The 27961-nt window shown below is 36.0% G+C and overlaps 1 protein-coding gene across 3 annotated transcripts in view; it reads right to left on the reverse strand.

Annotated features, from left to right (window-relative positions):
- Positions 1-5646: 5646 nt before the first annotated feature.
- LOC125658103 (cytosolic purine 5'-nucleotidase-like) overlaps positions 5647-27961 on the reverse strand; it is a 32724-nt gene continuing 10409 nt past the window's right edge. For all 3 annotated transcript variants that reach the window (XM_056149652.1, XM_056149650.1, XM_056149651.1), the window contains exons 6-18: positions 27712-27800; positions 27294-27351; positions 23059-23152; positions 20780-20859; positions 18691-18751; positions 18549-18581; positions 17321-17422; positions 17124-17190; positions 16745-16967; positions 11794-11854; positions 11622-11679; positions 10170-10288; positions 5647-7365 (exon numbers count right to left, since the gene is read on the reverse strand). In XM_056149652.1, the coding sequence (XP_056005627.1) occupies positions 7147-7365; positions 10170-10288; positions 11622-11679; positions 11794-11854; positions 16745-16967; positions 17124-17190; positions 17321-17422; positions 18549-18581; positions 18691-18751; positions 20780-20859; positions 23059-23152; positions 27294-27351; positions 27712-27800 (1264 nt within the window). In that variant the 3' untranslated portion in view covers positions 5647-7146. The remainder of the gene's footprint in view (positions 7366-10169; positions 10289-11621; positions 11680-11793; positions 11855-16744; positions 16968-17123; positions 17191-17320; positions 17423-18548; positions 18582-18690; positions 18752-20779; positions 20860-23058; positions 23153-27293; positions 27352-27711; positions 27801-27961) is intronic.

Raw genomic sequence — 27961 nt, forward strand, 5'->3', positions numbered from 1 at the left:
TAAAGTCAATCTCACACTGGTAATTATGTGAGAAATTTACATCCTTTTAAGAGTCATTCGGGTGATTGCAATTGGCCTGTCATCATCTGTTATGTGTCGAGTGTTAGTAATTCATAAACATGTCTAACTTCTTGATTACTACCATTTCAATTCTTTCAAATATGTTATGAAGCATCTTTGGGACAAAGGAATATAAATTGTAAATTTCAAAACTCCTTCACCCCATGGCTTTAGGGGTGGTGCAAAAATTGACCACTTTTCACAAATCTTCTCTGTAAGACAATCTGATTAAAATCAGATCCTCGATCCGCTCCTCTTTCTTCATATTGTCGCTACAACGACAAGGGGAAAAAAAAGATGCAGAAAAAGGAGCGGATCAAGGATCCGATTTTAATCCGATGGCTCTGTAAGAAAAACTGAATGCATAGTAGTAGACCAGGAAGGATTTTACCAAAATTGTATAAATTTCATGATCTCTAGGGGTAGCAGTTCTGACTCCAGGGAGGGGCAAAACTTGTTATACAATAGTGTTTATGTGTAAAACAGGAATATATCAGCCCTGTAAATAAACTGGTAATCCGATGTCACCATGTCTGTACATAACGTTTCGTTTACTCAAATTCTCTAGTGTTTGGATATCGAGTATTTTTTCACAACATTTGTAGATTTCATTCTTTTGAAGTTCTAATATTCTTTCATATTTCTGTACTTTAATAACTTGGGCATGGTTGAATATCGTAAGCAATGATATACAAGTAATACACATGTGCTATAATTGTCTTTGAAATTTGAGGATCATGCCAGTTCCTATTTGACACGGTGGTTACTCATGGCATTCTTTTATGGTACAATCCAATACAAGTTTCTGATGCACAAATCAAAATTGTAAAAAATCTTGTAAGTTTTAAAGTGCGAGGGGGTTATGGTGTACCTGTCTAGGACACGCATTTAAATCAACCGTAAAACATGCTTATAGTGAACTGCTGGACATGAATCTTGATTCGTTATAAACAACATTCATTTCATCCCATGAGTTCATATAATTATACCCCCTGAACAAAGTTCTGGGGGGTATATAGGAATCACTCACTCTGTCTGTCTGTCTGTCCGTCCGTCCGTCTGTCTGTGCAGATTCGTGTCCGGGCCATAACTTCTTTGTTCTTTGACTTAGGCATACCATATTTGGCACACAGATAGATCACCATGAGACGATGTGTCGAGTACCTTCATGACCTTGACCTCGAGGTCAAAATTAAAGGTTTTTTACAATGGATTCGTGTCCGGGCCATAACTTCTTTGTTCTTTGACATAGGCATACCATATTTGACACATGAGTGTATCACTATGAGACGATGTGTGATGTACCTTCATGACCTCCATGTGACCTTGAACCCAAGGTCAAAATTAAAGGTTTTTACAATGGATTCGTGTCAGGGCCATGACTTCTTTGTTCTTTGACATAGGCATATCATATTTGACACATGAGTGTATCACCATGAGACGATGTGTTGAGTATCTATATGACCTTGAACTTTGACCTCAAGGTCAAAATTGATTATAGGGTTTTGACAGTCATACCATAAGACATGGGTGTATCACCATGAGACTATGTGTCATGTACATTCATGACCTCTTTATGACCTTGACCTTTGATATCAAGGTCAAAATTATAGGTTTATGCCATGGATTTGTGTTCGGACTATATCTTCAATTTTCTTCTACAAAGGCATACCATATTTTTACACTCAGGAAAGAGGTAATTTATACCTATTAACAACACCCTTTGGGAGATTGTGGTAAGCGGGGGGTATTCTTAGTGAGCATTGCTCACAGTACATCTTGTTTAAAACTACAGGGAATAAAAATCACTTTGCTGTAAGCACGAGTTTGCTGGAAGTGCAAGTTCATTATAAGCACAAGGTCGTAAGCATGAAATAATTATAAGCGTGTGTTCATTATAAGCGCATGTTCATTATAAGCACAAGTTTGTTGTAAGCATGAGATCATTCTTAGAGTTCGTTATAAACACAAGTTTGTTATAAGCACGTGTTCATTATAAACATGTGTTCATTATAAGCATGAGTTCATAAATATAAGCACGAGTTTGTTGTAAGCGTGAGTTCATTATAAGCGCATGTTCATTATATTAAGTGTTGTGTTCATTATAAGTGTGTGTTCGATGTAATCGTGTTTCACTGCTGGCATCGTTACATTGCTCCATATCATTCCCTCCCCAAACATTCAGAGTCAAAAACTTACCAGATAAGCAACTACCCTATAAGACGAGAATAAAAAACTTACCAGATAAGCAACTACCCTATAAGACGAGAATAAAAAACTTACCAGATAAGTGACTACTCTATCAAACAAGAATAAATAACTTACCAGATAAGTGACTACCCTATCAGACGAGTAAAAAACTTACCAGATAAGCGACTACCCTATCAGACAAGAATAAAAATTCCTTTTTAATCATTATGGATTCACCAAAAGCACCTTTAAGTTTTGTAAACTGAAATATTGTATCACAGTCACACATGCCACACAGGAAAACTTGGCTTCTTTTTAGCGAGTTTTTTGGTTTGTGAATACAAAACAATGTAATTCATTATAAGGAGGGAATGAAATTTTGAGCATTTTTTAACTTTATTTTATCCATTGTCACTGCTACATGATGCCCTGATAATGGATTCTTTTTCACTATTTGAAAATGTCCTGTATAGAAATAAGTTGTTTTCATTTATCAGAAACAGATTTAAAGTCACGGTCCTCTATCCAATTTGACATCAGAAGAAAAAAAAGTTCAAATCTCCATGAATATATTTTCATTTTACTTTTAATTATCCAAATTTTTGGTAGGAGGGTTTGTAAACCTTAAAAACAGCTGTCCTACTTTGACTTTGTGTGATTTCATGATATTTAATACAATGTTTCTGCTTTTGACATCTTTACAAATTGTAACCCGTTTTATTCACAATGTGCTGCAGTTGTGAACTATTCATGGATGAATCATGTTAAATATAGTACATATTTAATCCCATGGGGATCCGGGTTAGAATAGGTCCTCGGTACCCTTTGCTTGTAGCAAGAGAAGACTAAATTGGCAGTCCTTTGGATAAGACCGCAAGAACAGAGGTCCCATGTCACAGCAGGTGTGGCATGATAAAGATCCCTCCCTGCTCAAAGGCCACATGTGCTGAGCATAGGCCTAAATTTTGCAGCCCTTCAACAGCAATTGTGATGTCTCCATATATGAGTGAGATTCTTGAGATGAATGTTAAACAATATTAATCTATTTTTAACTTCTGGGGAATTCTGACAAAAATGGAAGTAGAATGTAGATATGAACAAGATGTGTTTGTGAAACACAAATGCCCTCGATAATGGCCAATTCCGAAGATGGCCAAGGTCACAAGGACAAATATCTTGGTACCAGTAGAAAGATCTTGTCACAAGAAATGCTCATGTACAATATGAAAGCTCTAATATTTACCATTTAGAAGTTATGACCAATGTAATTTTTTTGAAAGTAGGTCAAAAGGTTTAGTACCAACGGAAAGGTCTTGTCACAAGGAATATGCATGTGAAATATCAAAGCTCTACCACTTACTGTTCAAAAGTTATAAGCAAGGTTAAAATTTTCAAAAAGTAGATCAAACTCCAAGGTCACTAGGTCAAAAATGTTCAAAAGTTGTTAGCAAGGTTAAAGTTTTCAAAATATAGGTCAAACTCCTAAGGTTAAGGTCACAGGGTCAAAAATGTTGGTACCCACGGAAAAATCTTGTCACAAGGAATACTCGTGTGCAATATCAAAGCTTTATCGCTTACTGTTCAAAAGTTATTAGCAAGGTTAAAGTTTGTGACAGACAGGACAAAAACAATATGCCCCCCGATATTCGATCTCAGGGGCATAATAAATTTCATTTTTGAAAATACATGAGGATATCAACATGCAGCAGCACTTCACACTAGCATACTTTTCATTAAGCTTGAAGTTACCTGTATGAAACGTCACAGTTCATACCGTCATGTATTCTCAAAAATGAAACATTTCTTAAATAACTAAGCAGATTTCACCACTTTTTGCAATGCCAGCAAATCTTATACGACGACAGGAAAATTGCCATAGACAGCAACAGTTTCAAACATATGCATGAATACCCCATGTGTCCAGTGTTGAATGGGTTACAACTAACCCAATACGACGTGTTCTTATTCAAGGGTTTTATATACCACAGCCTTCATCAAGCACTTGTTACTCCTCATAGTTAACATTCCCCCAGTCCTTATGTACTGTATCTTGTTAAGCAGAAATAAAAATAAAATAGAAGAAAATAAAAATGTAATCAAAAACATAACAAAGAGTACCGCCAACGGTACATAATACGCCCGTGAAAAGGTAATATAGGGCGTTATTCTTACAACATGATTTGTAGAACTTGGCTTCAAGTAGTATCAGCAATCATCAGGGTGTGACATACTTTCTTTGCATCATAAAAACAGATAAATCATATACTCTCTATGTACTATTTTCATTTGACACTTTCCATAAGATGTATGGGGTACACAATTTGATGGTCCTAGCCCCAACGGTTTGGTCTGTATGCTGTTACTATGACCTTGAGAAATAATAAGCATCCTTCACTCGGCATAAAGTGTATGTATACTTAGTTTGATGGTCCTCGCCACAATTCGGCCTACAAGGTTTTCTTACAAAGTGATACTGCGACCTTGAAAAATAATAGGCATCTTCCTCTCATTATGGTGATCAAATGTACCAAGTTGCAAAATTCTGGAGCTTATGATTTGGTTTGTATCCTGCTATAATGTATTCCTAACCAGTGATACTGCACCCTTGACCTCTAACCTTGAAAAACAATAGGCATCTTTCTATCATTATGGTGATCAAATGTATCAAGTTGTAATATCCTTGAGTTTACAGTTCGGTTTGTATCCTGCCTACAATGTTTTCCCAAAGTGATACTGCAACCTTGAACTTTGACCTCTAACCTTGAAAAACAATAGACACGGTGATCAAATGTACCAAGTTGCAATTTCCTGGAACTTACAGTTCGGTTTGTATCCTGCCTGTAAGGTTTTCCTACCAAGTGAACTACGACCTTGACCTTTGATCTTGAAAAACATTAAGCATCTTCCTCTCATCATGGTGATTAAATGTACAAGTTGTAAAATCCTGGAGCTTACGGTTTGGTCTGTATCTTGCCCACAAAGTCTGGACAGACAGACGGACGATACCATACCATAATATGTCCCATCTCTGACAGGTGTATAAAAATACAAATAACATAAAATAATAGCATCACCACAGAACCCCTAGCTGGCTGGAGTAAACCTCGGTATGTTGAGAACATTTCACTCAATATCATTCACAGATTAAAACATCCCATTCCGACATGTCCTATTTTTAGATCAATTACACCACTGTTGGGTTGTGTGTTCTCTAGCACTTTGAGCTTAAACCATTACATTATTTTTATACATGAAATGAAATCCAATCAAATTGCCAAAAATCCCATATGGTGAGAGCACATGTATATTCCAATTGTGTACCTGATTTAAATTTGCAGGAGAAAATGGTGAACATACACATTAAGATCACTTCAAGGTTGTAAGAAGAATGAGAAGTGTGAGAAGCACCTTTAATTCATAAACATCTACAGCATTATCAACAATCTACTAGTGCATAAAATAAATAACAAATACATGAATATGTAAGTTGTAGCATAAACAAATGCACATATAAATAGTATGCTCTTGTGCACATCAACAATCTCTCTTCAAAACAGTAATGAATTATCTAGAAATCTGTACCCGTTGCTTTTGTGAAACAGTTTCATCATGTTTTAAAATAACTGACATATATAATGTAATGCCTCTGGCACTTCAAATTGACCACACTTACATATACATGTAACAATTCAAAATCATTTTCTTGTACAAAAGTGTTATAATTGCACTTGTGATTTTCACAACAAGAATTTAGAAAACAATTATACACACAAAAACAAAACTGTTTCTAACAACTATACCAACAAAACAATCAATCATTCATATATATATATAATTTTATATATTTGTTTAAAATTCTGATAATGAAATGCCAATTAGGAAAATGTAAAACTTTGTAGCACATTGAAGGTCACCAGGTTTCTATTGCACATGGCATTCTGAGGTAAAGTTCTAAATTATGAAAAGGTTCAACACATATTTTTAAAACTGCTATTACAATCTGTATTTTATTACACTTGGTAATACCCATTACATTGCAATCCTTATGAATAAACCTGTTCATGACTTCGTAAATTGACTTGAAAATTTTAAGTATCAATCCAAAACTCTAGGGCAAAATAATGAAAAGAGAAGTTTACAGAATCTGCATGGTCCCAATGTAAATGAATGGCTGAACATCACTAGTTTAACATATTGAAGTATGGCAGACATAGCACTTAAGTATCAGCAACTATTAAAGGCTCAGTTCATTTTACCAATATATATCTAACAGGCACCAAAGATGGAAGTTGAAAAATTTCATTTTTGACTAGAAAAGTTTTCATTCCAAAATTTTGATTATGCACTCATAGTAATGATACTATAAATAACTCCAGACATTGTGAGGCATACAATCAAAGTGACTAAACTGAACAAAAATAAGAAAAAATACAAATTGACACCACCACATTATAAAACTCTACATAAATGCAGTATATCTATCAGCATATTAGCACAATTCTGAGGTAAATACATCTTGGTTTACAACCAGCATTAAATAGAATACATTTAAGTATAGCAACAGCTTTTTTATACTTGGAAAGGTTAAACACAGCTTGCTAGTGGTGAAGTCAGAGACAGACAATGACCCATGTCATTTCTATCAATGCACTGCAGGCAACATAAAAAGATATTAAACCACCATCCCTATATGACAAATATTCACTTGCCTATAATTGCACTATAATTATATTGGACGAGTCATAAAATTGTTCTCACATAGACTACCGGTATGAAAAGGCGCATTTACTGGTAATAAACAAGTCTGTCATCCGACACTTTCAACCTGTTTAGGCTGCACATGAAAATCCCCAGCAATGAATACTGTCAAAGTTAACAATTCAACTGTTGACATGATTAGGATGACTTATCACTGCTGTTGCTACTGGTTTCTTCAAAGTCATCATCGTCATGGTGATGAGTAACTTTTGTGGGTGTCTCAGGACGTACATGTGGCACATGTTGAACTCGGGCACATTTTCTGGTCCCAGAATTCACAGATCGTTGTCTGGCAATAGTAAAATCATCTGCAGGAGCTATTGTCTCACCATGTGATACAGTGGACTCGTGAGGCAGCTGCAACAAGCAAGTTACTCAATTTACATGTACAGGTATGTCAATACTACTCCCTCATCTATAAACAAATTTGGAAAACTCTCTTTACTGATCATTCATCAATGACCTTGAAAATTAATCTTTCCCAACAATTGAAATTTCTCTCCAGAAGGATATACTTGCTATACTCGCCTTGACCTTGAGAATCAATAACATATTTGTTCAAACCTTAAAGTTGGTATCTGACTCCAAAGGATGAGGATATAAAGACTGAGGATATAATGACTGAGGATATAATGACTGGACACAGACTGAGGATATAATGACTGGACACAGACTGAGGATATAATGACTGGATACAGACTGATAATATAAAGACTGGACACAGACTGAGGATATAATGACTGGACACAGACTGAGGATATAATGACTGGACACAGACTGAGGATATAATGACTGAGGATATAATGACTGGACACAGACTGAGGATATAATGACTGAGGATATAAAGACTGGACACAGACTGAGGATATAATGACTGGACACAGACTGAGAATATAATGACTGGACACAGACTGAGAATATAATGACTGGACACAGACTGGACACAGACTGAGGATATAATGACTGAGGATATAAAGACTGGACACAGACTGAGAATATAATGACTGGACACAGACTGAGGATATAATGACTGGACACAGACTGAGGATATAATGACTGGACACAGACTGAGGATATAATGACTGGACACAGACTGAGGATATAATGACTGGACACAGACTGATAATATAAAGACTGGACACAGACTGAGGATATAATGACTGGACACAGACTGAGGATATAATGACTGGACACAGACTGAGGATATAATGACTGGACACAGACTGAGAATATAATGACTGGACACAGACTGAGGATATAATGACTGGACACAGACTGAGAATATAATGACTGGACACAGACTGGACACAGACTGAGGATATAATGACTGGACACAGACTGAGGATATAATGACTGGACACAGACTGATAATATAATGACTGGACACAGACTGAGGATATAATGACTGGACACAGACTGAGGATATAATGACTGGACACAGACTGATAATATAATGACTGGACACAGACTGAGGATATAATGACTGGACACAGACTGAGAATATAATGACTGGACACAGACTGAGAATATAATGACTGGACACAGACTGATAATATAATGACTGGACACAGACTGAGAATATAATGACTGGACACAGACTGAGGATATAATGACTGGACACAGACTGAGAATATAATGACTGGACACAGACTGAGAATATAATGACTGGACACAGACTGAGAATATAATGACTGGACACAGACTGAGGATATAATGACTGGACACAGACTGAGGATATAATGACTGAGGATATAATGACTGGACACAGACTGAGAATATAATGACTGGACACAGACTGAGGATATAATGACTGGACACAGACTGAGGATATAATGACTGGACACAGACTGAGGATATAATGACTGAGGATATAATGACTGGACACAGACTGAGAATATAATGACTGGACACAGACTGAGGATATAATGACTGGACACAGACTGATAATATAATGACTGGACACAGACTGATAATATAATGACTGGACACAGACTGAGGATATAATGACTGGACACAGACTGGGGATATAATGACTGGACACAGACTGATAATATAATGACTGGACACAGACTGAGGATATAATGACTGGACACAGACTGAGGATATAATGACTGGACACAGACTGATAATATAATGACTGGACACAGACTGAGAATATAATGACTCGACACAGACTGAGAATATAAAGACTGGACACAGACTGAGGATATAATGACTGGACACAGACTGATAATATAATGACTGGACACAGACTGAGAATATAATGACTGGACACAGACTGAGGATATAATGACTGGACAGCAAATTGTGACGATAATGAATATGCTAAATGCCTTAAACAAAAAGTCAGCTGACTCACGTTGCTCATACACAAAGATTCATAAGTTTTGGGCACTTTGAGAATCAATCCTTAAATCCCCATTGTGGACCTGCTTTGGCTTCAGGGTTATAGAATTAAAACAATTGAATCTATATAGCACATCTATTAAAATCTCAGATCATATTAACCAAGTTTCTATGCAAACGAGCCAATCTTGAGAAGAACATTTTTAAAACATCCAACCTTGTTCTCAACATTTCCCAATATTCTCCCCTTGATAAAGAGCACAGTCCCTCATTTGAACAAACTTGAATTCACTATACCTAAGGATACATTGTGTCATGTTTGGTTAATATTAGCCAAGTGTTTCCAGGAAATGTGAAAAATTCCAATGACAACAGATGAAGGATGAATCTTGATCAGAAAAATTCACTTGAGCCTATTGCTCAGATGTCAAAGCTAAACAGTATCTATTGAATGCAAACTGTTAAAGCATTCTTATAAAAAAATAAACAAATAGAAGCCAGTTCAACATAGAGTATTTTGTAATATCAAATTATGCCTTTCTGAAATCCTCCTTGTATTAAAAAACCTGTAACTAAACCATAAAAACTATTCATGGTAACATACGATTTGTGTATTCCCCCCTCCACAAACACACACAGTGTTGGATACTTAACGCCAAGCAAGAATAACCATTTCTAATTGTACCTACATGTAAATACCAAGATATTTACATAAGACAGTCAGTGTTATCTCTTTGAATTCAAATAATAACAAAATCGTTGACCTTGATTTCATTTGTTACGCCCTAATATTATATGAATGTACAAATCCTCACCAGCATTGCTGGAGCCTTGAACATGTAGGTAAAGGGGTAATGGATAAGGTTGATGACAGAGGCTGCATAGATATCTGCGAATCGCTGGACCTGAGAGGAGAAGAAAGTCAGACGAGAACCTGAAAAAGTAAATTCTTTGTTACATGTCTATCATACCATGTAAACCCAATCAAATACTTCACCAATTACAATTCATGCTAAAAAAAAAATGCCTTGATCTATATTTGCATTATTGAGTCAATTGCTATAGATTTAGATTTCTGTATTAAAATCATTACATCAGTGCAACAGAAGACAACAAAGCTCACCGGGAAGCGCGACTCGACTTAACCTATCCCCTTTGGTTCAAAAGGATTAAGTTTTTTGAAAAGTTGGTCAAAGTTTAATGTCACTAGGTCAAAAGTTTTGATACCATATGAAAGGCCTGGTCACGACTCACGAGGCATCTAAATATGAAATATCAAATCCCTATCCCCCTTATTCAAAAGATATATCCAAGGTTAATGTTTTTGAAAAGTAGGTCAAGTCCAAGGTCAATAGTTCTAGTAATAAAAGAAATGTCTTCTAATGAGACATCTATATTTGAAACATAAAAGGCTAAAAAACAAAAAACACTCTTGGTTCAAAAGTTATAACCAAGGTTAAAGTTTTTGAACAGAGGGTTGAAGTTCAAGGCAAAGTTCATTAGGTCAAATGTCTTCTACCAAAACAAAGGTCTCTTCATGAGGCATCTAAATATGAAACATCAAATCCCTATCCCCTTGATTCAAAAGACATCGCCAAGTTATGTGAAATATCAAAATCCTATCCCCCTTGGTTGAAAAATATAGTCCAGGTTAAATTTTTTTTTAAAAAGGTAGGTCAAAGTCTGCAGTAAAGGTCACTAAGTCAAAAGTCTTGGTACCAAAAGATGGGGTCTCTTCATGGGCCATCTATATGTGAAATATCAAAACCCTATCCCACTTGGTTCAAAAGACATAGTCCAGGTTAAAGTTTTTAAAAGGTACACCAAAATCCATAGTAAAGATTACTAGGTCAAAAGTTTTGGTACCAAAAGAAAGGTCTCTTCATGAGGCATATACATATATGTAAAATATAAAAGCCCTATCCCCCTTGGTTCAAAACGTGTAGCCCAGGTTAAAGTTTCTGAAAAAAGGGTCAAAGTCCAAGGTCAAGGTCAAAAGCTGTGGTATCAAAAGAAAGGTCTCTTCATCTGGAATCTATGTTAAATATAAAAAATATCAAACCCTATCCCCCTTAGTTCAATAGATATAGCCCAGGTAGTTTTTTCCTTAAAGCATGATGCTGACACCAGAGTCATGACAATAGCTCCCGGTGAGCTAAAAAGACAATTCTATAATGATTTATTTTTATGAGCAACACTTTTGTGAATCCATCTACAGCAAAAATCACACCCCATCTACAGTGTTTAATCTATATATAGTGACATACCACTTCGGAATAAACTTCCTAACATTCCATAAGACAAGTCCAACTCATGCACAGTGTCCTGAAATCAAGTAGTAGTACTCATATGATCTACAGTTTGATAGGAATATTTCAGAGTTAAAAAACTGATACGTGCATATCAAAATATTTTAAACTTGCTGAATCTGCCAATTACCATCATAGCTCTCTGGATTTTGGAAATATCTGGTTTTTCCATGTTACTACTGTCTAAGTTTCTGTAAAGAAAGAAAATTAAGGGTGAAATATTCAGTGAAATCTGTGAACATTTAAAACAAAGTTACCACACCACCTTAACACACAGCATTTCTTTTTCTTTATAAAACCGAAATCGATAAATTTCCCATTCCCAATGACAAATGCTATTAATTTTTCCTAATTCTGTGGCTAAAAAATGCCCAGTAACAAATTACTATCATAATTTGGGGCTCTTATCGATTTCGATGAAATGTTTTACGGGTTCACTTCTTTCTTCGCTACATTTTAAGTAGGAAATAAAGGTCAATAAAATAGCACACAAATACTTGTTTATTCTTTAAAACATACATGTAGCAGAGACTAGCTTATTCATTGCAATGGAAAATTCCCAATTTGTTCTATCTTTACAATATTTTCCCCCAAATGAATGGGTATGGACAGTATTCCTATATGTTACAAAAAATCCTGACACATCTTTGCACCATAGTCTCTTTTCCATATCAAATCAAATTTTCCACAGGTAAACTAGTTGCTGGCAGGCAATTAAAAACAGAATACACTAGTTTTCTGATACCTTTTACGCATCCTTTCTGATTGGTGGTGATTGTGAAATTCATAAACATTAATGTATGCAATAATCTTGCTAAATTGATTGTTTTCCCCTAATTATGGTATATGTTCAAAGATAAACTACCATCATGTTCAGGGATCAAAATAAACATTTTTCACTACTAGCAAATTTTAGCCAGTTGCTAGCATTTTTCAATCAATTGATTTTTTACAGGAATTTAAGAAAATATATCATTGGTGTATGGTGAGTTTCATAGGGTGTATTTATGCAGCATACTCGCTGTCCAGAGATCTACCACCTACATGTATTTATAACATAATGTGATTTGAAATCTTGAAGACTGTTAGCGTAAATTCAATTTATATTTTTAAAACATTTGTGAAGATTTCATTTTTTAAAAATCTAGTTGAAAAACACTTAACAAACAGCTGAAAGTGTTTGACTAGAGATACCAGACAGCAGGACACCGCCTGAAGTAAACACAAACAAGATCAGACGCCTCTGTAACACTTGATGTATGACTAGAGATACCAGACAGCAGGACACCGCCTGAAGTAAACACAAACAAGATCAGACGCCTCTTTAACACTCGATGTATGACTAGAGATACCAGACAGCAGGACACCGCCTGAAGTAAACACAAACAAGATCAGACGCCTCTGTAACACTTGATGTATGACTAGAGATACCAGACAGCAGGACACCGCCTGAAGTAAACACAAACAAGATCAGACGTCTCTGTAACACTCGATGTATGCTTGGGCTTAGTTATTTATTTGATTCACGTTTACTTTTTCAATATATTTATAATCATCCTGTAAAGTGTTACTATGCACGAGATGAAATTATAGTTAACTTCAAAGTACAGTCAATAAACCAAGGAAATCCAGATAAAAGATCTTTTTTTCACTCACAAAAAACTGTGACCACTTGTGATTTTTCAACCGCAATTCAATTTTTAACACGTATTGAGTATTAACATAGAATATATCTATCAACTACAATTGTTGTATAATTGTTATGTAACATAGAATATATCTATCAACTACAATTGTTGCATAACATAAAACTGTTCAACATTACACCCGCTGTGCAATTTTTTTTTCACATGATGATTATATATATATAAATCAAAGGCCTGAAGGGCCTGAGAGTCGACTCGCTCTTCATTGTCAACTGGAATAGGTAATCTTGAAGGAGCAATATAGTAGTAATCAAGGATAACGAACATTGTGTGTGTGAGTTCGCATATGCACAATTCTTTTAGCAGGATTTATACTTTAATGCATCATATCTGTGTAAGGTGACTAAATTTGACTAAGTCATGACCACTGCCATTTAAATTACATGTACATATCCAACATGGATGTAAAGAGTCATTGCTAACTGATGATTGTGCTAAACAATCCATGATGTACAAATGCTAAGAATTGGAGAAAAATCATTATGTAGTCATATATAGTACATTATATCACAACAGAAAACCCTCAAATAAGCACCACAATGGTTGTAAGAAGATACCATCCAACAAAAAAGTTTATCAAATCAATTCCTTGAGCTTAAACTTTAGTCAATGTTACAATGACTATGCAGTTGACATCTGTAAGAAACATTGCTGTTTTTACTGTACTGACTATCTGTGCATATTTTGAGAGTTTATTCATCAACTAGTCATAAAATGCTACCATCAAAACAACAAAGAAAACAAAAAATGTTTGTAAAACAATACAAACATACAACAATACCCCCACTCCCAATGTGGTGCAGAATTGTAAACGGTTATACACATGCATCATTTAATTGATAATAGTACCAAACCAATGCAAGTAGATGTTGAGTAGACAATATCTACCTATGTCCTGAATGGACTGACCCTTGGCCTTTGACCATGTGACCTAAAATAGATAGGAGTCATCTATTCCATAGGATGTACCAGTGTACCAAGTTTGGTGTCAGTCAAGCTACTGATTCTTGAAATATAGGAGACAATATATCACTATGTCCAATTTGACCCTTGATCTTTAACCATGTGACCTCAAAATCAATAGGGGTCATCTACTTCTTAAGATGTACCAGTGTACCACGTTTGATGTCCGTCAACCAAAGGGTTCTCGAGATATTGAGTGGATAGTATATTCCTATATCCATTTTGACCCTTGACCTTTAACCATATGACCTTAGAATCATAAGGGGTCATCTACTCCTTATGATGTACCAGTGTACCGAGTTTGATGTCTGTCAAGCAAAGGGTCCTCAAGATATTGAATGGACAGTATATTCCTATGACGTCCAGAGTGGACTGACTTTTCACCTTTTGACCTAAAAATCAATAGAGGTCCTCTTCTACTCATAACCAACCAACATTTGAAATATCCTAACCATCAAGTGAATGGTTCCCAAGATATTGAGCAAACATGTGGTCTGCCGACCAACAAGTGCAAAGCACCCCCCCCCCCCCCCCCCCCCCCCCTTCTCTTCTTTGAAAGGGGGCATAAGTAATTGTTTACAAAATCTCATATGTATAGTTACATGAATTTAGAAATATGGCTGAAATGGGTTTCCATACTTCAGAAAAACGTAAATACTGACTATCACATTGACATTAATGGGCTTCCATAATTCTAGAAAAAACTACAATCGGAATAATGCATTATGCTTATTAATTTACACTGGTATTTAACCAAATATAATATTTTTTTATGTGAAGGGACACATTATACATACCACTAAAGGCTTTTGACTCATTTTGTTTTAGTCAATGCAATGTGCACTTATAATTTTTCGCCGCGTTGTTTACCTATCTAAAAGCCTAAAATTGTTTTGTTTTTTTAAATTATCTTACACCCTGTAACTATTCATTATGAAACAGCCAATTAAAATTTATCATCGTGCAATTTTTAAAACTGCCATGATAATATGATACCGTGACTAGCATATGTTTTGTGTACATGTCCTTTGTCACTTGATTTTGTCAGATTTCTGCATGTTGCACGTTTTTCATGGGTCTGGGAATATGCGATTACTTTTGAGTTTTAACTTTCCTTTTGCAGTAAACGACTGATGTACTAACCCATCTAAATGCGGCAAAATTTTAAAGGGTTATGCTTGAATTCTTCATTTAGTACCAATTAAATTACTGGCTTTGATTATTGATATGTTTATAATTACCGAGGGGGGTCGTTATATCGCACCTTGGTACGTCATTTTTCGAAGCTTGGGTGATGTTTTGATTACAAAACATTGAACGCTCGCATCGGCTATTTGAACTTTAAACAAAGAAAATATCGAGTCTGTTAAAACTTTATTGCTACGAACTCTCGTGCTTTGCTAAAATTAACATTATTTCCCCGAAAATACTGCTATGTAGAGTGTATAAGGACAAGATTGCCGTTTTCTTAAAAAACAAATTTGCTGCACTGTATACAAATTCTAGTTCATGCTATTTTGAGAACCTGCATTATTTCCACAAAGATTTCTCGTGAATCTAAATGAGTAAATGTGATTGTACACACGAACAATGGTATTTCCACAATTTACAGGCCCCAAAACTTGGCAAAAGGGGATGCGTAATAAATATATTCGGCAAAATACGGTAAATCAACGTAAATGTGATTATCTATATCTGACTGTAGAAAAGTCTTAAAGAGAAAACATAACAAACTGAACGTGCATTACTCATATCACCCCGGTAGATTCCTGCAGAAATAGTCACATGGTTTAAGCTTTGGCACACTTTCGAAGAGGCCTCGACGGGGAGAATGATCAGTCCTAATATACCAATTATACCATTTTCAAATATTTACTATGCTTTTCCAACCTAAGAAAGCGAGATATTCCTTTCTTCACTATGAAATATTTACTTACAAGTTATTTGTTTCATGTTTACAAATCTATTTTTGTAGTTGATATATTTATACACACGTACGTCGCATGTAAAAAAAAAAAAAAAAAAAAAAAGTACAATCGCCTTTTGCTTACATCATGTATTCATGCGCACTATGTTTAGTTTCTTTAAACGTATTGAGGGGACTCATTTAAATTACATTGTTATAAGAATGTCAACATACATGTATGATATGTCTTCAAAATTTAATGAAGCTGTTCAAAAAGCAAATGAACAATATTTGAAGATCTTTGTGCGCGGGATTTATTTGTTGTTGGTGTAAGAATAAACAGAAAGTTTGTGATACACGATAAATCCGCATGCCATTGATAGCAAGGAGCATCTCGCTTCGCGAGCCGACTCAAAAATTAATATTGTTAGTTAACATTTTAGACAAACTCCATGAACAAAAACACACTATTATTCATCTAAATATAGAAATTTTCTTTGCCTTACTTGTAAATCTGACTGAGGGTATGTTCCAGAGATTTAATTTTATTGAACAGATCTGATTGGTCCGTCCATACGTGGAGTTCAGTGGACAGCTCTGGGACAACCAAGAATGTCCTCCATCCTCGCTGTTTCTTGGATCTCAAAATATCTCCAAATATGTGGTCTCCTACATAGAGCACGTCCTTACCCTGGGCTCCAATCATCTGAGATATCACCTCACAGGAGCCTAAACAATTCAAGTCAAACTTATTTTCATATTCCTTAATGATACTGCCACGAGGTTGGGAATGAGAATTTAAAATATATAAATCATTAAAAAAATCCGTTATATTCTTCCGAATCAATTCTATTTGCTGCTGACAGACATATATGTGTCCTTTACCTCCTGAATAAGCACAGTGTTGTTCCAGTTTCCCCACATGATGACCAATACTTAGTTTATTGGAAGTCTGAAGGAGAAAGTCTTAGTTTAAATGGCTGCACAACATCCAAATACATGTGGATTTATAAGAAATTTCTTGAACTATTGAATTGGTAAAATCCTCAAAATTAATTGTACACAATTGAGTGCATACTCACCCTGTCCACTTTTCTAAGGATTGTTCCTTCTTCAAAAAATAATGGTTTTTTGGCATCCACCACAACATAGTCAAAATAAGATGTCCACTTCCTGTCCTTAGTCTGTCACAACAAACAAATCTTAGTGTACCAGAGCAGTCTGTCTAATCTAACAAGCACTTAGAATCAAATCTGTGTCGGATTAGAAAAAGTGTTGGATTGCAGTATGAAGAACATAAGATTTTAGATTAGACAAAGTGTTGAATTGCATAGTGTGAAGAACAGAGTCAGATCAAAGTGTAGGGTTGTATAGTGTGAAGAATAGAGTCGGATCAGACAAAGTGTAGGGTTGTATAGTGTGAAGAATAGAGTCGGATCAGACAAAGTGTAGGGTTGTATAGTGTGAAGAACAGAGTCGGATCAGACAAAGTGTAGGGTTGTATAGTGTGAAGAACAGAGTCAGATCAGACAAAGTGTAGGGTTGTATAGTGTGAAGAACAGAGTCGGATCAAAGTGTAGGGTTGTATAGTGTGAAGAACAGAGTCGGATCAGACAAAGTGTAGGGTTGTATAGTGTGAAGAAGAGTCAGATTAGACAAAGTGTAAGGTTGTATAGTGTGAAGAACAGAGTCAGATCAGACAAAGTGTAGGGTTGTATAGTGTGAAGAACAGAGTCGGATTAGACAAAGTGTAGGGTTGTATAGTGTGAAGAACAGAGTTGGATCAAAGTGTAGGGTTGTATAGTGTGAAGAACAGAGTCGGATCAGACAAAGTGTAGGGTTGTATAGTGTGAAGAACAGAGTCGGATCAGACAAACTGTAGGGTTGTATAGTGTGAAGAACAGAGTCGGATCAGACAAAGTGTAGGGTTGTATAGTGTGAAGAACATAAAAACAAGTGAAATGCATTACATAGGAGAATAGACAGTTCTAACTGTATTTACAGGCAATTGTGTGATTGAAATCAAAACTTGATTACACCATACAAGAAATTCTAAATCTACTAAACAAGAATATGGAGCTTAATTTTGTTTGTTTATATGTACAAACATCCCTGCACCAAAATGTTGAGTAGGAGTGTTACAATAGGCCAATCAATTACTATATTGCAGTTCAGAACAAAGCTGTACTGCAAGGCTGTGATACAACTTAAGTCTCTTCATTAACCCTTTGTCACTTCTTTCACCTTCACAGCCAAAAAGCCATTTTAATAGTTGGCCAGCTTGAGTCCACCCCAATATTCAAATCTCACCTCTGGAAAGTCTGTCAGATACTCCATAATTTTCTGAATAAAAAAAAAATAATTTTGAAGTTTGCAAGACCAATCAAATCAAAGCTTTCAACACATTTTAATGTCCATCAGTTTCTCAAAGGTATTCACATTCAATACTTACATTTGTATACTCATATTCACTATTTGTAATAATGATTGTCTTCTTTCCACTTTCTCTGAGTCTAAAATTGGCAATAAAATTTTTATATTTCACATTTCCTATTGTATCATAAGGTCTAAATATCTTTTACAAATATCTTGAATTTGTTAAACATCATAGAGGTAAATTGTTCATTCTGATATTTTATCAACAAGATCATGTTGTCATTTACATTTTTTAAAGTGGCTAGACAACTAAATTGTATGTATTTAAAATTTTAAAATGTGTTTCCAAGAATTTAGTCTGGAGGCTTAAGCAATATAGATGGTTAATGTCCGGATTAACAACTGGCTGTACAATGAATTGTTGATGTCTGGATTAACAACTGACTGTACAATGAATTGTTGATGTCCGGATTAACAACTGACTGTACAATGGATTGTTGATGTCCGGATTAACAACTGGCTGTACAATGAATTGTTGATGTCTGGATTAACAACTGAATGTATAATGAATTGTTGATGTCCAGATTGACAACTGACTGTACAATAAATTGTTAATGTCCGGTTTAACAACTGACTGTACAATGAATTGCTGATGTCCGGATTAACAACTGGCTGTACAATGAATTGTTAATGTCCGGACTAACAACTGACTGTACAATGGATTGTTGATGTCCAGATTATCATTAACAACTGGCTGTACAATGAATTGTTGATGTCAGATTAACAACTGACTGTACAATGGATTGCTGATGTCCGGATTAACAACTGACTGTACAATGAATTGTTGATGTCCGGATTAACAACTGACTGTACAATGAATTGCTGATGTCCGGATTAACAACTGGCTGTACAATGAATTGTTAATGTCCGGACTAACAACTGACTGTACAATGGATTGTTGATGTCCAGATTATCATTAACAACTGGCTGTACAATGAATTGTTGATGTCAGATTAACAACTGACTGTACAATGGATTGCTGATGTCCGGATTAACAACTGACTGTACAATGAATTGTTGATGTCCAGATTAACAACTGACTGTACAATGGATTGTTGATGTCCGGATTAACAACTGGCTGTACAATGAATTGTTGATGTCTGGATTAACAACTGAATGTATAATGAATTGTTGATGTCCAGATTAACAACTGACTGTACAATAAATTGTTAATGTCCGGTTTAACAACTGACTGTACAATGAATTGCTGATGTCAGATCAACAACTGGCTGTACAATGAATTGTTGATGTCCGGATTAACAACTGACTGTACAATGAATTGTTGATGTCCAGATTAACAACTGGCTGTACAATGAATTGTTAATGTCCGGACTAACAACTGACTGTACAATGGATTGTTGATGTCCGGATTATCATTAACAACTGGCTGTACAATGAATTGTTGATGTCCGGATTAACAACTGACTGTACAATGGATTGCTGATGTCCGGATTAACAACTGACTGTACAATGGATTGTTGATGTCCGGATTATCATTAACAACTGACTGTACAATGAATTGTTGATCTCCAGAATAACAATTGACTATACAATGGATTGTTGATGTCCAGATTAACAACTGACTGTACAATGGATTGTTGATGTCCAGATTAACAACTGACTGTACAATGGATTGTTGATGTCCAGATTAACAACTGACTATACAATGGATTGTTGATGTCCGGATTAACAACTGGCTGTACAATGAATTGTTGATGTCCAGATTAAAACTGACAGTACAATGGATTGTTGATGTCCGGATTAACAACTGGTTGTACAATGGATTGTTGATGTCCGGATTAACAACTGGCTGTACAATGAGTTGTTAATGTCCAGACTAACAACTGACTGTACAATGGATTGTTGATGTCCGGATTAACAACTGACTGTACAATGGATTGTTGATGTCTGGATTAACAACTGACTGTACAATGGATTGTTGATGTCCGGATTAACAACTGACTGTACAATGGATTGTTGATGTCCGGATTAACAACTGGCTGTACAATGTTTCAGTAGCTGTAGCTGGATAATAGCCTAAGAGCGAAACTGTTTTTAATGGTAAGATTTATCTTACAGTTAAAAGGAAACTAAGAGTTTGTTACCTGTCCAGAAGAACTGGTAGTCTGCGGTCTTTATGGACATACTGCTCCATATTGGCCACCGTGTCACTTTTCAAATTACCCTATTTTTTAAAAAAGTAATCCATTATAACATGAAAGAAATTTAATTACCATACCTAGAAAAGATTAAAATAAACATCATAATGCAGTAACTACTCAAAAATTGTACATGTCCGTACTTTGAGGTGATTTAAGCTTACTTACCCAAATTAGACCCAGTCTATGTGTCTATAGTGCAACTATGAACAAACTGAGCTAACTTCACCAGAAATGGACCCTGTTCATGTGTGTGTAACTATACACAGACTAGGCAAACTCAATCAGTAACTTATATAGAGATGAACCCAGTCCATGTGTAACTATACACAGATTTAGCTAACTCAATCAGTAACTATAGAAATGAACCCAGTCCATGTGTAACTATACACAGACTAGGCAAACTCAATCAGTAACTTATATAGAGATGAACCCAGTCCATGTGTAACTATACACAGATTTAGCTAACTCAATCAGTAACTATAGAAATGAACCCAGTCCATGTGTAACTATACACAGACTAAGCTAACTCAATCAGTAACTTACATAGAGATGAACCCAGTCCACATGTAACTATACACAGATTTAGCTAACTCAATCAGTAACTATAGAAATGAACCCAGTCCATGTGTAACTATACACAGACTAAGCTAACTCAATCAGTAACTATAGAAATGAACCCAGTCCATGTGTAACTATACACAGACTAAGCTAACTCAATCAGTAACTATAGAAATGAACCCAGTCCATGTGTAACTATACACAGACTAAGCTAACTCAATAAGTAACTTACATAGAAATGAACCCAGTCCATGTGTAACTATACACAGACTACGCTAACTCAATCAGTAACTTACATAGAGATGAACCCAATCCACCTGTTACTATACACAGACTAAGCTAACTCAATCAGTAACTTACATAGAAATAGACCAGGGTTTGACATTTACTTTTTTGAGCACTAGTCCAGTCGGGCTACTTCAAATGATATTTAATAGACCTGACCTTACATCCACTAGCCCTGACCAACTTTCCAGAAAAAAAATACCTGGGGATTTCTTCATATATAAATACCTAATTTAAATGAAGTTTGAAATAAAAAGTATTTAATAGTCTCTAAAAAAAAAAAAAGTCTCGTAATTCAATTTGATGATTTTATTTTCAATTAAACGCATTTTCTGTTTCTTTAAATTCTATCCGGCGCAGAAATTCATTAAGTCCATTTGCTAAAATAAAATGACCTCAACCGTTTTATTTTTTTTTCTATTTCATAAGCCCTGCTTTGTTTCATCCCAACCTTTTCCTCTCTTCTCTGTTCAACGTGAACCAGTCCCTTTAACATTCAAAGTATTTGAATAAATGTCCTAAAACATCAATTCCGACAGTGACTAATATAGTAGAACTGAAAATAAAGATTATGTCATCAATCGGTTCAAAATTGCTCGCAAACTCTTAACAGGTATTGGGGGGTGGGAGTTAAGAATAAAATATCTTATGGTTTAAAGTAAAGTTTCTTATTCATCTTTTCAACACGACCAGTCGGACTAGTTTATTAACATTTTACCCGACCGGACCTATCATTTAGTAGACTCGGTCGGTCGGACGTGCCTTAGTGTCAAACCCTGCAGACCCAGTCCATGTGTAACTATACACAGATCTAGCTAACTCAATCAGTAACTACAGAAATGAACCCAGTCCACGTGTAACTATACACAGATTTAGCAAACTCAATAAGTAACTTACATAGAGATGAACCCAATCCACCTGTAACTATACACAGACTAAGCTAACTCAATAAGTAACTTACATAGAAATGGACCCAGTCCATGTGTAACTATACACAGACTAAGCTAACTCAATCGGTAACTATAGAAATAAACCCAGTCCATGTGTAACTATACACAGACTAAGCTAACTCGATCAGTAACTTACATAGAGATGAACCCAATCCACCTGTAACTATACACAGACTAAGCTAACTCAATCAGTAACTTACATAGAAATGAACTTTGTCCATGTGTAACTATACACAGACTAAGCTAACTCAATCAGTAACTTACATAGAAATGAACTTAGTCCATGTGTAACTATACACAGACTAAGCTAACTCAATCAGTAACTTACATAGAAATGAACCCAGTCCATGTGTAACTATACACAGATTAGTAACTTACATAGAAAATGAACCCAGTCCATGTGTAACTATACACAGATTAGTAACTTACATAGAAATGAACCCAGTCCACCGCTGCCCTGACGTCCTGGAAGATGGACTTGTAGGACATGTACAGTTCCCCACATCTGACTCCTTCTACAGTCCTGTAACATAAAGCATCATAGACTTCATTACAGATAGAGGCCATCTTCTAAATGAAGTGTCAAAAGGGTACAGAAAACTATAAATCTAGCAGGTACAAAGCTTAACTTTCAACTTCTCCTCTACTGAATGCTCTGCAAATATTACACTCGTACCAAAAACTACAGAATTTAATGTATTTACAATAAAGGTTTTGAACATGAAATTAAAAAAAATTGAGTAACGTTTAGTTAACATGTTTAATGTGAATTTGACCAGGTGAATTTAGATACATGTACAGGTACTGTAAAAGAAGTTTGGCATTACAGTTCACAGACATATTGTATTAAGCATCAACTGAAAACCTCCACCTTAATTCCAAAGCTTTGTACAATGTTCTGTTACAAATCTGTACAAAACAAAATTAGTAGATGCCTTAATTTGAAAGCTACTTGTCAATTTTGAAATACATGTGTTTGCATTAATAAATAGGAGAAATGTTTATTCAACAAGTCAGACCATGCACTGTGTTTTCAGCATGCATGCATACCTGAACCTGTCAGTATCATGGAGTTACAGTGAGAACCTGTCAGTATCATGGAGTTACAGTGAGAACCTGTCAGTATCATGGAGTTACAGTGAGAACCTGTCAGTATCATGGAGTTACAGTGAGGACCTGTCAGTATCATGGAGTTACAGTGAGAACCTGTCAGTATCATGGAGTTACAGTGAGGACCTGTCAGTATCATGGAGTTACAGTGAGAACCTGTCAGTATCATGGAGTTACAGTGAGGACCTGTCAGTATCATGGAGTTACAGTGAGAACCTGTCAGTATCATGGAGTTACAGTGAGAACCTGTCAGTATCATGGAGTTACAGTGAGAACCTGTCAGTATCATGGAGTTACAGTGAGGACCTGTCAGTATCATGGAGTTACAGTGAGAACCTGTCAGTATCATGGAGTTACAGTGAGAACCTGTCAGTATCATGGAGTTACAGTGAGGACCTGTCAGTATCATGGAGTTACAGTGAGAACCTGTCAGTATCATGGAGTTACAGTGAGAACCTGTCAGTATCATGGAGTTACAGTGAGAACCTGTCAGTATCATGGAGTTACAGTGAGGACCTGTCAGTATCATGGAGTTACAGTGAGAACCTGTCAGTATCATGGAGTTACAGTGAGAACCTGTCAGTATCATGGAGTTACAGTGAGAACCTGTCAGTATCATGGAGTTACAGTGAGAACCTGTCAGTATCATGGAGTTACAGTGAGAACCTGTCAGTATCATGGAGTTACAGTGAGGACCTGTCAGTATCATGGAGTTACAGTGAGAACCTGTCAGTATCATGGAGTTACAGTGAGAACCTGTCAGTATCATGGAGTTACAGTGAGAACCTGTCAGTATCATGGAGTTACAGTGAGGACCTGTCAGTATCATGGAGTTACAGTGAGAACCTGTCAGTATCATGGAGTTACAGTGAGAACCTGTCAGTATCATGGAGTTACAGTGAGAACCTGTCAGTATCATGGAGTTACAGTGAGAACCTGTCAGTATCATGGAGTTACAGTGAGAACCTGTCAGTATCATGGAGTTACAGTGAGAACCTGTCAGTATCATGGAGTTACAGTGAGAACCTGTCAGTATCATGGAGTTACAGTGAGAACCTGTCAGTATCATGGAGTTACAGTGAGAACCTGTCAGTATCATGGAGTTACAGTGAGAACCTGTCAGTATCATGGAGTTACAGTGAGAACCTGTCAGTATCATGGAGTTACAGTGAGAACCTGTCAGTATCATGGAGTTACAGTGAGGACCTGTCAGTATCATGGAGTTACAGTGAGAACCTGTCAGTATCATGGAGTTACAGTGAGGACCTGTCAGTATCATGGAGTTACAGTGAGAACCTGTCAGTATCATGGAGTTACAGTGAGAACCTGTCAGTATCATGGAGTTACAGTGAGAACCTGTCAGTATCATGGAGTTACAGTGAGAACCTGTCAGTATCATGGAGTTACAGTGAGAACCTGTCAGTATCATGGAGTTACAGTGAGGACCTGTCAGTATCATGGAGTTACAGTGAGAACCTGTCAGTATCATGGAGTTACAGTGAGAACCTGTCAGTATCATGGAGTTACAGTGAGAACCTGTCAGTATCATGGAGTTACAGTGAGAACCTGTCAGTATCATGGAGTTACAGTGAGGACCTGTCAGTATCATGGAGTTACAGTGAGAACCTGTCAGTATCATGGAGTTACAGTGAGAACCTGTCAGTATCATGGAGTTACAGTGAGAACCTGTCAGTATCATGGAGTTACAGTGAGGACCTGTCAGTATCATGGAGTTACAGTGAGAACCTGTCAGTATCATGGAGTTACAGTGAGAACCTGTCAGTATCATGGAGTTACAGTGAGAACCTGTCAGTATCATGGAGTTACAGTGAGAACCTGTCAGTATCATGGAGTTACAGTGAGAACCTGTCAGTATCATGGAGTTACAGTGAGAACCTGTCAGTATCATGGAGTTACAGTGAGAACCTGTCAGTATCATGGAGTTACAGTGAGGACCTGTCAGTATCATGGAGTTACAGTGAGAACCTGTCAGTATCATGGAGTTACAGTGAGAACCTGTCAGTATCATGGAGTTACAGTGAGAACCTGTCAGTATCATGGAGTTACAGTGAGAACCTGTCAGTATCATGGAGTTACAGTGAGAACCTGTCAGTATCATGTTACAGTGAGAACCTGTCAGTATCATGTTACAGTGAGAACCTGTCAGTATCATGTTACAGTGAGAACCTGTCAGTATCATGGAGTTACAGTGAGAACCTGTCAGTATCATGGAGTTACAGTGAGAACCTGTCAGTATCATGGAGTTACAGTGAGAACCTGTCAGTATCATGTTACAGTGAGAACCTGTCAGTATCATGTTACAGTGAGAACCTGTCAGTATCATGGAGTTACAGTGAGAACCTGTCAGTATCATGGAGTTACAGTGAGAACCTGTTAGTATCATGTTACAGTGAGAACCTGTCAGTATCATGTTACAGTGAGAACCTGTCAGTATCATGTTACAGTGAGAACCTGTCAGTATCATGTTACAGTGAGAACCTGTCAGTATCATGTTACAGTGAGAACCTGTCAGTATCATGTTACAGTGAGAACCTGTCAGTATCATGTACAGTGAGAACCTGTCAGTATCATGTACAGTGAGGGAATAAGTTTTAGGTGGTTGTGTCACAGTTTATCATGGGATAAAAAATTTAAATTCATTTCAATTTTACAAACAACACTTGCTGCCTCTATGGTACCAAAGGAAAGTGAAACTTTTAAGACAATGTCTTAAATTTGAAAATTGATTTGAGATTAGAAAATTGAAAGCCAAATCTCCTCCATGAATAAGTGGGCAGCACCTGTTGTAGAAGTGACATTTTGAATTGGGTCAAACATAGTGTGATTTGAATATTTTGAGGGTTTAAACATCACCATTTAAAATCAGACAAACAGAGAGAATCTTTGAACTTTTTCTGTAGATCTCTTTGAGAGAATCTTACCTAGGCATACTTAACTGCCTTACTGAAGGGTAACAAGGCTTTTGACAGCGCTGAGGCACCCAGGGGGTGTCTGCTCCGTCTACCTGTCAAATAGCGGAAGAAAAAATCGTCCTATCTATCCAAAGGTGATCATCACCAATATAAAGTACAACAGCACTGCACAGTCTTCTCTTACCACGTTCAATATTCTAGTATACTGACGTGGGAATTTTCTCTCAAGCTAGATATATACATCAAGTCTTAATAAAAATATGATTCCTATTTCATAAATGTGTGAAAACAAGAAATGAATTACATTATACTGTAAATCTATTCTCATCCACTTATAGATTTCCTCCAGAATCAAAAATATGAATGTGTTTATGTTGCAATTTAAAGACAAGAATTAGAACTGCAACCACACCTGTCTATATTTGGGTGTCATTATCTCCTATGACGATTTTGAAAAATCACTTTTCATATAGGTTTACAGTATTTAGGAGAGTGACCTGATTAAATTATCTAGCTCTGAGATCAAGAGGAGTAACTCTGCACTGCTAAACCTTTGTGTCCCTTGATTGACATATGAGTGATGTAAGAAACAGAGAAGAGTATATATATATAGGAACCTACCTCTCATATTCTGTGCTGGTTGTGAAGTAATCAATTAGACAGGCAAGCATGTATGTTTCTGTCAACAAAGAAATCAAGACTCATTATGTGGCTGTACTTAGTATTACATAACATTGTATTGTAAAACATTGAAATAGAAGCTGATTCAAACCTTCACATGTTACTCACACCTATATATAAAAGAACAGATAAACTAAGCTAAAGCTTTTAAAATTTTAAGTTTCATGATAGATGTGGGATTCTAGTACCTGCCTCCTTTAAAATAAATCATGACTTTTAAAACAATTAGACCATTCTGAACACACCAATTATCATAAAATTATAATTTTCTAATAAATAAGAGTTCATTAAACTTTTCTATGCTACTTTACATACAATCAAGTTTCTCTCGTGTCACAGGCTGAATGTAATATTATACCTGGCAGGTGAAACAATGTATTGAGAACATAAATTCTCTTTTCATCCAGATTCACAAACTTGTTTGGGTACAACTCTCCTATCTCTAATCTGAAATCAGAATTACAAAACCCGACAAAATTAAAGTGATTATTAATCATTATCAATCATGTATTATACATACATTGTATATATAGGGATACAGTGTTCATTCAAACAGGATACTGTTTATATGAATAGCATTTATTTACTTTGTGTGTGAAAATACATGC

Source organism: Ostrea edulis, chromosome 9, assembly GCF_947568905.1.
Source record: "Ostrea edulis chromosome 9, xbOstEdul1.1, whole genome shotgun sequence".
NCBI lineage: Eukaryota > Metazoa > Mollusca > Bivalvia > Ostreida > Ostreidae > Ostrea > Ostrea edulis.